Source organism: Porcisia hertigi, chromosome 18 (genome assembly GCF_017918235.1).
Source record: "Porcisia hertigi strain C119 chromosome 18, whole genome shotgun sequence".
NCBI classification, from domain to species: Eukaryota; Euglenozoa; class Kinetoplastea; order Trypanosomatida; family Trypanosomatidae; genus Porcisia; species Porcisia hertigi.
This window is the reverse complement of record NC_090577.1, coordinates 659,614-672,797: the sequence shown is the minus strand read 5'-3', so window position 1 is coordinate 672,797 and position 13,184 is coordinate 659,614. Positions and strand designations below refer to the sequence as shown.

The window sequence follows — 13,184 nt, the reverse complement described above, 5'->3', positions numbered from 1 at the left end:
TGGGGTGATAGAGCATACACAGGATGTGCATCATGGAGCTGAGGGCGACTGTGGCACCAAGCGCCAGCGCAGCACCGTGGATGCCGAGCGGGGTGAGAAAGTAATTTGCCAGGGGTGACCCCAGCGCCGCCACGGCGTTCGCCGCTACGACCACTTCGGGAATCTTCTGTGCGTACATCGACTTGCTCGCGACACCGCTGATGATTTGAGCAAAGAGGTAGAGTGGGCTGTAGCGCAAAAACTGCGCCAATCCGACACAGAACTCCTTCTCAGACGAGCCGCACATGAGTGGCATGAAAAAGAAAACGATGCTAAAAGCAAGTCCAAAGGGCATACTAGCAACCAGCGCCATCTGCAACGCCTCCCCCACTTCAGGGGACTTTGGATCCGCGCCAAAGGCCTGCGAGGAGAGAGTGTCGATTGCAGGGCCACAAGTCATGACGATGTAAAACGCGTATGCGTTGACAATGAAAATACCGGCGCCGTACTGTGCAGTGGCAGGTGTGTTGAGGTACTTGCCGACGTAGTACAGCGTAATTATCTGAGACGACATCCACAGCAGACTGCTCACGTGGGTGGGGATGAGGATGCGCAACGTCTGGGACAGCAGCTGCCTCTTGGGTACCGGGGTATCCTGCGGGTTCTCCCCCGTCTCCCGTATCACCAGTTTGTTGTTGGCGACCATTTGAGTGTGTGTGTGTGTGTGTGTGTGTGTGTATCAGCTTTTCGCAGCTGTACAGATAGAGGTGAGCTGAAGCGGAGAAAGAAGAAGAACGCACACACGCATGCACACACACACAGAGCAGAGCAGAGCACAAAAACACCGATGCGGGATAAGTGTAAAGGCACTGAAGCAGTAAGAAGTGAGAGTGAAGACAAGACCGCTCAACACTCGAGGGACCAGCACGCAAACGAAGAGGGAGTTGCGTGCGCTCAAAAGATCCCGTTAACCCCCCCCAAAAAAAAAGGGAGCAGCTGATCAGCGTTTCGCAGCGAAGCAAAAAGAAAACTCGAGGCGCAGGCACGGGGAAAAGCCTCGGAAAGAAAAATACGTAAGGGGCCAAAGCGGTGCAAGTCACAGCGGCCACAGCTTACGGACAAGCGGGGTGCGCGAAAAGAAAGAGAGGATGCAGAAATCAAGAGAGCGGAGCCGAGATACAGGTTATCCGGGAACACGGTTCTTACGCGTGTGCAGACTCTTCTGGTGGGGCTTAGAGCGTGTCGCGGTGTCTATAAGAGTGCACACCTTTCCACTAACTCCGTCTTCGACACGCGTAAAAGGAGGGGGAAAAGGCAGATAAATACACACAAAACGTGGGCGAAGGGATAAACACAAAAAGAAAGTAATGAAGGACGTATCAGGAGAAGAAAAAAGCCACGTCCAAAAAAATATATATATATATCCAAAGCACCGGGAGGAAAACGAGAAGAGTTAGGAAGAAAAGAGGGAGGGGGAGAGGGAGGGGCCACAAAGGACTGCTACTGGTAACTACAGAAAAAAAAAATCCCGGTGAGCTAAACGGTAGGAAACGAAGTGAAACAACAGGAGGGTAAAAAAACAAACAAACAAAGGGGGCGGTCTTCTCCGGGAAAGACCAGCCAATGCAAGTAAAAAAAAAAGACGCAGACACTTACACTGAAGTGCTAATGCACACGAGGAGGGGATGAAAGCGCCAAGGGGGAACTCGGATCAGGCAAACGGAGCAGACACGTGTGGAAGCTCGAGCGGGGGTGCGAGTAGGCCCCGTGTGTGTTCAAGTGAACGACCGTCTCACTCAACTACTGTGTCTCTCGCGAACTCCTTTATTTTCTTTGCCCGTTTCCCAGTCGGTGCGCAATATATTTGTTATGCAACAGATGAAGAAAACGTAAAAGAGAAAAAAAAAGCTCACAAAATGGTGGAAGGAACGGGGGAGGGCAGGAAGGGGGGGAGGGGAGGGGGGGATGTCAGAGAAACAGGACAAAACAGAAAATGATCACAACAACAATCCTAATACAGACACAGCTGAAGCTTTGATTGGGGAAGAAGGAAAGAGGTAAAAAGAAGCAGCGCGCGTGACACAGACAATCAGAAACGTCACGCAACACCAAAATAGAAATGCAAACAGAAACAATTCTTAGCGAAGCTTACGTTCGAGAGCTGTAGGCGTGGTGGGAAAGAAGAAAGCGGCTAAACAGCATATACGGATACACGTTTGAGCTGCTTGTTGGAAATGAAGGGAATTGTAGTAATAAGCGAGAACCAACGACAGATTGACGGTCAGACGTATACGGCGTGGTGGTCGCCAATGGATGGGGGGAGGGGAGGGGAAGCAGGAGGCGTGCCAACGCGAAGAGAGCGTGACCAAAGAGAGCAAACGAAGAGGAGGAGGAAAGGCGAACTGAGATGGAAATGCCGGTCACCAATTTATTTTTTTTTCGGCGAATACGTGAAGGGAGAGAGAGAGAGATCACCTCTTTTCTGCGAATACTAGTCCAGGTGGCTCTATTACTGCACCGGGCGCGCGTCGCTCCTCTTGGTGAAAAACGGCGCCACGCAGCAATGCAATGTGCAACACGACACCGAGAGAAATTCCGGCGCGTATCAAATCGTCCAGCAACACCTGCTCGACTCTACCCTCTCGGCTCTTTTTTTATATTTTCTTTCCAAACCAGGACCCTGTTGATCACTTTCATCTGCGCCATGTGCCTCCGCGGCGATACGCCGACTGATTGGAGTCATGGGAAGGGGGAGCGGGGTGAGGCAATTCTTCCTCGTTTATCAGCAAGGATATCAGCATGTATTTGTCTGTTGCATCGTATTGGCACGGCAAGTGACACTGAGGGGGAAGGGGAAAGAGGGGGGGGGGGGGAAATCAAGCATGCACACAAGCAGAAGCATGCTTGACCTCACTGTACATGAGTGAAACCATGAACGACAAGAGATATACACCTGAACAAAGTAGACATCGCCACAAATGTGAGACTCCAAATCAGAGAACAAGGCGAGAACCGAGAAGGGGGGATATCTATGCGAGGATTGCCTGTGGCTCCACTCGCTAGGAGCCAGCTCCCTCTTGCGCTTTATGCAGCTAGGCAGTAGCTGAGATCAACGACACCGCCAACGACGCAGCGGCATCCCCTGCGGCGATAACGTCCGCAAGTGGCACAAGTGCTAAGCTTGGGGTGTGCCGAAGTTCCTCGACCTGATGAGCATTGCACGCTGCGGCCAGAGTAAAAAAACGAATAGCGAGCTCTCCCTCATTGCCAACGGTGAACGCCTTGGGTGAGAGAGGTGCGGCATCTGCGACTCGTATCCCCACACCAGCCAGTGCACTCGCGTACTTGTCACTAGCAAAGCCGCCTTCTCTGGTCACGACACCGCGTATCGCCGTCTTTGTGTTGACAAGCCCTTGAGATAACTCCACCTGCTGCGCCAGCACGGCATAGCGTTGCCCCTCCAGGGTAACAATCGGCAACAACACAGCCGGGTCAGCGTCGGCAAGACGTAGCACAGTCGTCGTCGTGGCCGTGCCACCAGGCGCCTTCCCATAGACGAGGTCAACCACAGCGCCCGTAATTCGATCAGCAACGCGGTCAAGCCTCCGCACGACAACGGTATCAGGGATAGAACCGCCTTGTGCGCATTCGTTTAGGTAGCCGCACAGCGGGGGATACTGCGCAAACGCACGCAGGCTATCCAACGCATCCGCATCACCGTAAGACTTGTGCGTTGTCAGCAGAACTCGCGTATGTCCTACAGTGAATTCCATCCTTGACTGTAGGTTACTCGTACAAGAGTGATGAGGGGAGACAAGGGGGAGGGGGGGGGGGACGATGTCTGCGAGTGCGCCTTTTTGTTTGCTATATTACTTCGGTGTGTACAACGTGGTACAACGCCAGAGGGGGAAAAGCCTGTAAAATTGAAAGGAGAATGACATGAAGTGAGGAGAGTGGAGTAGAGGCCTAATGATCCGCCCATGAGAGTAGTCGACAAGAACATCAGCGCCTTTCACGTTTTTGTGGTTTCTCCTGTCAAATACCGCTCAACACGCACAAAATGGAACACAGAAACGAGTAGGTGAAGCGCTCGATGAGCGTGCCGAGATGCGCGGAGGCGGCGCCATGGGCAGATGCCTCGCGCCCTCGATAGCGGGTGGCTCAGCAGAGCCTCCCAACGCAGTCTTGAAAAAGACTATGTTGTTGACAGAGCGTTTCTTGGCGTTGTGTGAACGTGGGTTGTGATGATACGAGCCAGTGTACCCCTTCTTTTTCTTTGTACGTGGGCCTCCCCACATCCCCAAAACAGGCGAGCAAGGAAGGGGGTTAGACTGCGAGAAAAAAAAACACACACCTGTGGACGTGCGTGGCGGCGATGGTAGAGCATCCTACCCATGCCCATCGTGCGCCTAACCAGAGTTGGGTGGACACACACAGGCAAGTTCTCCACCAACACAGCACCTCGAATCTTTTTTTTTAAGCCAGCCTAAAAAAAAAGTGTAGATGTGGAGCAACAAAGAAAACGTGCATCACCGCCGCAGGGGGGGGGGGGGGGGGGCTGGCGCTGTGTATCACTCTTCCCCACTATAGGAAGGCCCTTTGCGTTGTGTTTTCATTCGAACGTGGCATCTTAATCGCTCGACTCCGCGACTGGAACATCTCCATGCCACACCCACCACCACCACCACCAGCGAATTACTGTGTTCCCTCTTCCTCTGCCAAGAGAGCAGGGATACTGCCACGCTGAATCCGTCGGTCAGCGTAGGGGGGGGGGGTGAAGAGTGTCCACGCACTCCTCTACACATTGCGCGAGTTACGACCTTCGTTGACGTGCATGAGAGAGAACACCTTCTGGACCGGAGCAGACAAGAGTATGGGGCCAATGACCGGGGTCGACTCCAGCACACGCGCCACTGTAGGGAAAAAGTTGCCAAAGAGATTCAGCGCACCGAAGCCTTGGATGCACAGGCCAATAAAACACCAGCGAAAAAAGACGAACAAAATGCCCACGAAGAAACACGTGGACGCCCGCTGCCGGGCGATGAAAAACGTCTTGCAGCGCTTAGGGCCCATCACCATCGCCACACCTGTTACAAACAAAATATTTCCCATTGTGAGGAGAATGCTGTCCAGAAGCATCACCACACCCATAAAAGTGAAGAACATACCAAGGCCGGTAAAGGCAACACCGATCTTGGTCGTGTCATTCCAATTGTAAAGGGAGTCCATGACGGCAGCTAAACAGCCTCTCGAATACAAAACACACAACAGACGTAACGCTGAAGAAGCGAGTTTTTTTTTGGGGGGGAGGACAAGGGTCGCCAGTAATCGAAAGATAACGGACGGAACGACGACAACGAGGAATTTACAAAAAGCGGCGACAACCCAAGGAGAGAAGCACCGTCGAGGGTGCACACAGAGCAGCGCACCTGTGATGTACACACACGCGCCAACAACAAAAGATTTAAACGTTCCAGACTTTCAGCAAAAACGGGGAGTCAGTGTGGAGGCCAGTGTTCTACACACACACAGAGAGAGAACGCAGGACAGCGAATAGTAACAAAAAGAACCGAAAAGGGGTGACGGGTTGACATAGAAGAAAAGCGGGTCGTTGCCTCCGTCGTCAAAGCGACAGGGGAAAAGGGGGCTCTTGCCGGACCTGCAAGGGTAGGAAAAAAAAGCAAAAAAATGCCGCGCAAATAGGAAAGGGCCGAAGGTTTTGGTTCTACACACGCAGCTGCTAAATGAGGAAGAGTCGTGCACACGGAGCCCTTCCCCCCCCCCTCGTCCACCTCACGCTACTTTCCGCTGAGGTTTCACCGCGAAAAGAAGAAACCAAAGAAGGATACGCAAGCGGCAAAAAAATGCGTCAAAGTGTGCCAAATGCGTTACGTGGTGTTCACGGACAACACACGAATTGAGAAGGGGGCGAAGCGTGTGAAGTGCAGAGATGAGAATCTGCCAAATGAAGAAATGACCTATGCAGATGTGTAAAAGGTCTAATGTGTATATAAATATATGCACACATCCAGAGAGAGAGAGAGGCCGACAGATGTTCAGCGCGCTGGATAGACGGGCGTGTACACGGCCGGCAAGCACGGGACTTCGATACGAACTAGGCCCCAACTACAAGTGAGGGCGCCTCGGGTGTACGTATAGTATCTAAGAATAACGAGGCAATGGGGATGCGCGTGTGCCACACGACGGAGTTTGCTGTGCTCGCTGAAGGCGAAAAAGGGGGACAGTAAAAAAAGAAAATAGAGAAGAAGTAGATGGATATGGTATGACGCGCAGGAGAGTCAAGCGAGAAAACAAGAATGGTGAAGGATAGAAGGTGACCACTAGGATGAGTAGACCAGCCCCGCACCCCCAGAAAAAAAAATTTTGTTTTCATAATAATAATAACAAATGCGAGAGCAGCAAACGACACTACGGGCCGGTTCCCGGGATCTTCGGGGCCAGGGTGCTCGGCACAGAAGCACCTGGGGAACTTGCGCAGAGACTGTCTGGGGACTGGGCCGAGTCCACAGGTCCCGTCAGCTCATCATTTGGAGGCTATATACTAGAAGTCTCCGCAAGGTCGTTGAAGTCATTGAGACTGTCTGCGGTAGGCGGCAATATTCACCTGTGCAACTCCCTCCCTCCCTCCATCCCAGCACCCTTCTGTTGACCCCTCATGCATGTTTCGCTTGCGGTATGACAGGGCAGATATTTCGCACAACCTCAACTCAGAAGTGGGTCACAATCTGCGAATATCCATCCATCCATCCATATATATATATTTTTTGAGGGGCCATTGTGCCCCTTTAAAAAAAAAGGTAGCATGTATCGCCCGGCACAGAACACAAACACATGCCAGACACGTTCGGTCGCGGGCACCGAAAGGCTACAGAGGAAAAGAGCGCGCCAAGATACCTTTCATTAGTCGAATTAAATATTGTTATTCACCTGTGCTGATGCACCACCACCACTCTCCATGCCCCGCCCCCCTCCTCCCCGTATATAGCGATTACAATCCACAAAAAAGCAAAGAAAATGCCGTAGTACGCATTGTGACGTAACGCAGTCGTGAAGTGAAAAAAGGGGGGAAGCAGACAAGCGGCTCCGCCACTCGCCGAGCGGAGCACCACACCCACCTCGGGACGTCGGTGGTTGACGTATTATGACCACGTTGCTACCCCTCTTTGTACACCGTTAACCCTACGCGCTGTCGACCGGCTGAGGACGTCTACGCCTGCCATCGGCCTTCTGTTTTTTTAAGGCAGACTCCAGCGTCACACGCTCACGTGACGCATCCTTGTGCTTCGAGGCAAGGTTTTCAATACGCTGCTGCCGCATGGTTCGGTAGTACGACGCGAGTGCGCTCCCCTGTTGTTTGAGCTCGTCCTCAAACTGCTTCACTGCGGCAAGATCGCACGGTCCAAAGTTGGCGTTGTCACGTTTTGCCTTGATCTTCTGCGAGGTCGTCTGAATGTGGCGCAGCAGGTTGCTGATTAAAGCGTGCACCATCGGCACACGCACTTGCGTCTTGAGCTTGCGCAGAGTGCTCTCCACCGCCCAGAAGGACTCAGGAAAGCCTACGGTGTGACTGTGCGTAGCGAGGTGCTCGGTGAGGAGATATAGACCCTCGCTCCAGATATCGCGGTGGTAAAGACCGCTGCGCGCCTGTGACTTTTTCACGCGGATGGTGAAAACTAGATCGACCGTGTCCGTGCTCGACGAGCCGCCGTTCGGCGCGTGCGAGAGGGCAACGCTTGGAGAGGTGAGAATTCGCAGCAGGTACGGCGCGACGGGGATGTAGAGCCCGTCAGCACGGCTAGAGATGTGGTTCAGTACTTCAATAATCTGGAGGTGCATCGGGAACATGCGCGGCGAAGAGAAGAGGTCCATCAACGCGGTGGCTATCTGCACGACGGGGTGAATGAGCGGTCCTAGCTGATTGGGCTCGGCGTAAGTCGAAACCACAGCCCCCCACGTGCGGAGCGCATTCAAGTACTGCCAGTTGACAACCGCGCGGACGTTACTCTGTGTCTGCTGCTGTAAAGCCGCACGTAGGTAGATTGCCAGCTGACGTAGATACACAAAGGTGTGCTGGTACGCCGCCTCTATATCCGTACCGTAGAGATCCACCACACAGTTCATGAGAAAGGCCACGGTGGCCTGATTGTGGATGTTGTACTGGTGTGCAGTGCGAATGAGTGTAAGGAAGATGCCTTTGAAGGCGGTAGACTGGTACATGGAGCGCGTTCCAGCAGCACGAGTGGCAACAGACCGCACCACCACGTACGCCGCGACGCGGACAGCTTCCTCGGAGGCGGCGCAGAGATGCAGCGATGCCTTCAGTACCGCTTTGGTCACGCCGCGTACGTAGTGAAGCAGAGGCACAAAAGGCACGATGGCATGAAGGAGACGCGAGGAGAGAACGGGGTCGCTTTGGCCCTCACCAATCACAGACGAGAGCGCCATGAGGAGACGTTTCACTACCATGCGTGTCTTGTGCGACTTGAAAGATCCTTTGCCGGTGATGAGAGTGCTGAGCTGCTTGCCGACATGCTGTGCCACTGAGACCAAGGCTTCCTTCACCAGCGATGGCTCCTCAAACTTTCGAGTGGACTGCGGCCGAGGGTGCTCCTTGACCTCATAGCCAAGCTCTCGAACAGCCGAAACGAAGACGTCGACGCACAGCTCCACGGCACAGCCGGCGCTCGTCAGCTGCGTCAGCTCCTCGCGGGTGACACGACCGCGGCGGGGTGCCGCGACATCACCGCCCTCATCACCCCCGCCTTCTCTCTCCGAATTCTCGCCGCTTTCACTACCGCGGTTTTCCTCCTCATCCACCTCCGTCTCGGCGTCGCTACCGTCACTCCCCTCCACAACGTCGATGTCCCCCTTGCCAAATTGCAGCAACGTTGGGTCTTCCTCCTCGAGGTAGGAGTAAAACTCAGGGTCCGTGTCCTTCAGCCTCTCTAGCTGATCCATGTGCTCCTTCTCCTCTTTGGCCGCACATTTAGCTGCCCGCGCTTCTTTTTTCTGCAAACGCTCGAGCTTTTCTTTTTTGGACTTGGCAGTCTTTCGGCGGGTCTCAATGACACCAGCCAAGTGTTTCTTGGCAAACTTCTTGAAGGACTTCTTCTCCTTGGTGGCGGCCATCACTGCACAACGTCCTCTTTTAATTTTTTTGTTTTTTTTGGGGGGGGGACGAAGTGCTGTTAGGGTCTTCGGTTGAAAAGAGGAGGAAAGAGGAATAGGGGATGTCGGTCGTTATCAACGGTAAGCACCAACTGAGAGAAGGAGAAGGGAAAAAATGAGACTGGTGAAAAAGATAAGGCGATTTTTTTGGGGAGGGGGTGAAGGGAGGAGGGAGGAGGGAGGAGGGAGTTGCGGATGCATAGACATGCGGACATAAGAGCAGACATTCACGCCTAATCCCTCGAAAGAGGTTCGGCTCTTCATGCGAATGCGTGCTTCTCAGTTTCGGTGGTGAGGCGCGTCACGGCACATACAGTGTTCCGGTGCGTACCCAAAAAGGGGGTGTGCAGACGGCATGTTCTCTTTCATTCGACTCTGTACGGGAGAGTCCAATATGGTATTAGCCTTTACGTATGCATTTCTTACTCCTGTGCAACTTCATGTAACGCTCTGCGGCCCCCCTCTCCCCCCCCCCACCGCCAGATAACATCACCTCACCTTTCTGGGTTTCAGAACACACAAGCAGAGGTGTGCACACAGGCCAAGGACCTTCTGGCCACACAGTTCCCCATCTGCAGCTTTGGCCTGTCCATCCCACTAAAGCCGCACCAGGCGCGTGTCATCGCCACGTGTCTGTGGAGCAGTGAAGCGAAAAAGGCTTCCGAGAACGGAAGGCCACAACTTCACTCGGGGTGGCTGTTCAGCGGGTGCGCATGAACGGCGACACTTCGCTATTGTCATTACATAGAGCTGCACCCCTGACATGACTGTATCTTCACAGCCTTGTGCTTGCCAACGCTCCTGTGATGCTGCTTACTGGTGTGCCTGGGAGGCGACTGATTCACTGGCGTGACTACGGCGACGGCGCCACCGGAAGCCTGCAGAAATAATGACGGTCTATGTGGTGAGAGGGCCCACTGCGTAGATGGCACCTCCCCAGCAGTGCTACCCCCCAACGCCGTCGGCTCTTCTGCTTTGTGCGCCAACAAAGGCGTCATCGACGGTCGCAAAAAAAGTTTGGGCGTGCCGAGGTGGTTAGAGTGCACCTCTTCGTGCGAGTCGCAGTCAGTGCTGGTCTTGGTGACCGTGCTGCAATCGCTGCTCTCTTCAAATGACGTGACCATGTCGGACGTGTCCGCCGTTTGGCGGCGCCCCTTCACTGCAAGAGGTCCAACATTGTCACCAGTACTACTCGAGGCCCTAGAGCTATCGACGCTTTCTGATGCGATTACATCACGCACTAGAGAAGCATCGAGAAGCCTCGCGCTTTGGGAACTACTATCCTGAGAATACGACGACACTGACGAGGACAGTGGCAGCGTAAGCGCCCCGGTGTTGACCCGCTCTGCGACCACCTCGTGCTGCTCAGACTGTAGGTCGATGAGCCGCTGCAGCACTTCCTCCTTGAGGCGGCGAGTGGTGCTCGACGCCACGCATAGCACTGTCGCAATGGGCAGGAGCGGTTCGGACGTCACGAAGCCTCCACAACACGGCAGGGGTTCTTCCATGCCAAGGGCGTCCACTTCGACCGGAGACATCGCCGTAGGGTGATACTCAAAGAACGCCAGTACGTACACCACGTTTTTGGCCTCATCCCACTCATATCCCTCCCAGCTACTTGGGTCACCGCAGCCAGCCTTGTGCAGGCGAACAAAAGGGGGGACGCCAGCGTCCAGCATGGAGAGGCCCATGGCCAAATCGCCAACGTCCAGAAATGCGAGCGGTTCGTCGACGGCGTTGCGCGGCACCAGGCTTGCCATGGCTGAAACGAAGCCGATCACCTGGACTGAGGGGGGGAAGTAGGGGTCGAAGTACGTGTCATAGCCGACATTTAGGCCTGGGAGCTCTCCCAAGACGCGGCTGAGCAGCCAGCCCGCCACACGCCGCGTGTCTCTCGCGCGAGTCGCGTTCAAATCCCTGTGAGGAGACAGAGATGGCAGCATAGCGCAGCAAGCCGTGCCGGATTGCGAATTTGTCTGATCTGCAAGTGCACGTTCCAGCGCGGTGATGCGGCGCTGATGGGCTGCCTCGACGAGCTTGGTGGTGCTCTCCTTCGCTTTCATTTGCTCACGTAGGCGCATAAGCTCATCCAGCAGCAGCACATGATGCTCGCTGGTATTGATCCCGCTCCACTCGCCTTCACCAGGCGTTGTGACGCGGGTGTGGATACGCTTCAGACGTTGCGTGTAACGAAGAGTGCTGAGCGTCTCCTGATAGTAGTCTGAGCTCGGGTGCACGCAGGCAAGGAAGGTGGTCATGGACGCACCCGTCAAGTAGCGCTGCAGGAGCACCGTCAAGGTGGTGTCTCTGAAGTTCACATAGCCGCGAGTCCCGCCACGGGCAGCGCTTTGGTTGCTCAGCGCCTCCAGCACGGTGCTCAGCCGGGAGAGCGATTTGTTGATGCTAATGCTCTCCTTGTTGAGCTGAGGGGAGAAGACAGTCTGCCGCTCACTGCCGGCCAAGTCGACGAAGCAGAGACGCACTCCTCTGCTTTTAATAGTGAAGATGGCGTGGCTGCGGCTGCTGCGGGGGTTGCGCTCAGTTGGCGCAGTGCGGCGTGAGGACATGCCGTACACGGATGCCGCGTGCCACTCTTCTAGAGATGTGAGGGTGCAGGTTGTCAGCCCCTGCACCACGACCACAGGTCCGTTCGGGCCTTGGCGGCGGCGAATGTGCCGCGGCTCTCCGTTCGCGAGGAGGTCGTTCACAGACTCCAGATACACCTCCAGCATCGACACCTCCACGACGCCCTCTCTCCGGAGTAGCTCCTCGACACACAGTGCAAGGATCCCAAGCTCATGCTCATTGCCCGCGATGGAATAGGTTTTGCCACTACATGTGTGGCCGTAGGCAAGGAAACACAGCGTGTCTGGGTGCTCAGGGCTAGCCGCGCGCATCTTTTGTAGCACCAGCTTCTCGAACACGGCTCGGTTGCTTGCATGCTCATCGAAGATAAAGTCTTCCTTGTAGGAGCGACTCCCGGCCAGTCCGTTTGCACCGGTGCCTTCCTGGACGCTTACATGGCACGTAGCATGGTTGAGGGAAACACACGATGGATGACGTGAGTCGGTGTCGGGTCGTACACGCACAGCCACACTCACGCGGCGTTGACCCATCCGCACTCGATCAGATTTTTTCTTTGTTGACGACTCGATTGGCACCATTCGCGTGGAGATATCCTCTCATCAATCGCCAAGACACCCAAAAGACACGTCTGAGCGCGGAGAGGAGACGGGAGAGATGAGAGAGACGAGAGAGAAATAAAACAAAGCAGTGCCTACTCTTGTCACTGGGCGGGCGAACGCGCTAGAGGTGCTGCGGTGGATGTGGCGTTGAGAACAAATTCCAGAGACATGATGGAGTGGCGTCTCATCAATATCATCCGTGTTTCTTTATACAGTGTGCCCTAGAAGCACAACGTATATCTGAAGCAGGTGGCGGGGAGGTAGGGGGTCTAATCTCTATCCATGTCACGCGCAGTGTAGCACTACTGTGTGTTATGGGCACGCTGAAGTACGGAGTAGAAAAGGCCTCTTCGTATCAGTCGTTATCTATGTCACCGTCTGCTGACGGGAAGCTCAGCGTCTATGTCCAAGGCGTGGCCTTCACGTCTCTGATTTACCCGCCACTCTTAAAAAGATGCAGCTGTAAAAAAAAATTTGAAACGCCTGCTGTAGGGAAAGATGTGAGAAGAGGGCGATGCAGAAAAGCGGTACATCAAAAACAAAAGGCGGAGGGAAAGATGAGATGAGAAAAGCTGCACGGGAGAGAGAAAAAGGCGCAAGACAACGGTGGCTGGGCTTCTCCTAGTGCTGCACCCACATGCACACGCCCCGCAGACTCCCGGAATCGCCAGCACGGATGATAAGCAGTTGTACCACAGCAACAGAAAAGAGAGAGAGGGGGGGGGGCAAAAAAAAAGTAGAATATTGCAGGCTCCGCTACGCGCCATCTCCCTCTCTCTCCTTCTTCACTCGTCACGCGACGCACTGTACGAGGCTGTTCCGGGATATGAG

General features: G+C 54.5%; 4 protein-coding genes across 4 annotated transcripts; all 4 read right to left on the bottom strand.

Moving 5' to 3' along the window:
- Nucleotides 1-3,071: 3,071 nt before the first annotated feature.
- JKF63_06642 (uncharacterized protein) lies at nt 3,072-3,752 on the bottom strand (the record flags this gene model as incomplete). Its single annotated transcript, XM_067902591.1, has 1 exon — nt 3,072-3,752. The coding sequence occupies one exon, from the start codon at nt 3,750-3,752 to the stop codon at nt 3,072-3,074; it is 681 nt and encodes a 226-aa protein (XP_067758008.1).
- Nucleotides 3,753-4,776: 1,024 nt separating this feature from the next.
- JKF63_06641 (uncharacterized protein) lies at nt 4,777-5,208 on the bottom strand (the record flags this gene model as incomplete). Its single annotated transcript, XM_067902590.1, has 1 exon — nt 4,777-5,208. One exon carries the CDS (start codon nt 5,206-5,208, stop codon nt 4,777-4,779), a length of 432 nt encoding a protein of 143 aa, XP_067758007.1.
- A 1,971-nt stretch (nt 5,209-7,179) lies between these two features.
- Nucleotides 7,180-9,129, bottom strand: JKF63_06640 (uncharacterized protein; the record flags this gene model as incomplete). The annotated part of the gene is made up of 1 exon (XM_067902589.1): nt 7,180-9,129. One exon carries the CDS (start codon nt 9,127-9,129, stop codon nt 7,180-7,182), a length of 1,950 nt encoding a protein of 649 aa, XP_067758006.1.
- A 779-nt stretch (nt 9,130-9,908) lies between these two features.
- Nucleotides 9,909-12,284, bottom strand: JKF63_06639 (uncharacterized protein; the record flags this gene model as incomplete). Its single annotated transcript, XM_067902588.1, has 1 exon — nt 9,909-12,284. One exon carries the CDS (start codon nt 12,282-12,284, stop codon nt 9,909-9,911), a length of 2,376 nt encoding a protein of 791 aa, XP_067758005.1.
- Nucleotides 12,285-13,184: the final 900 nt, after the last annotated feature.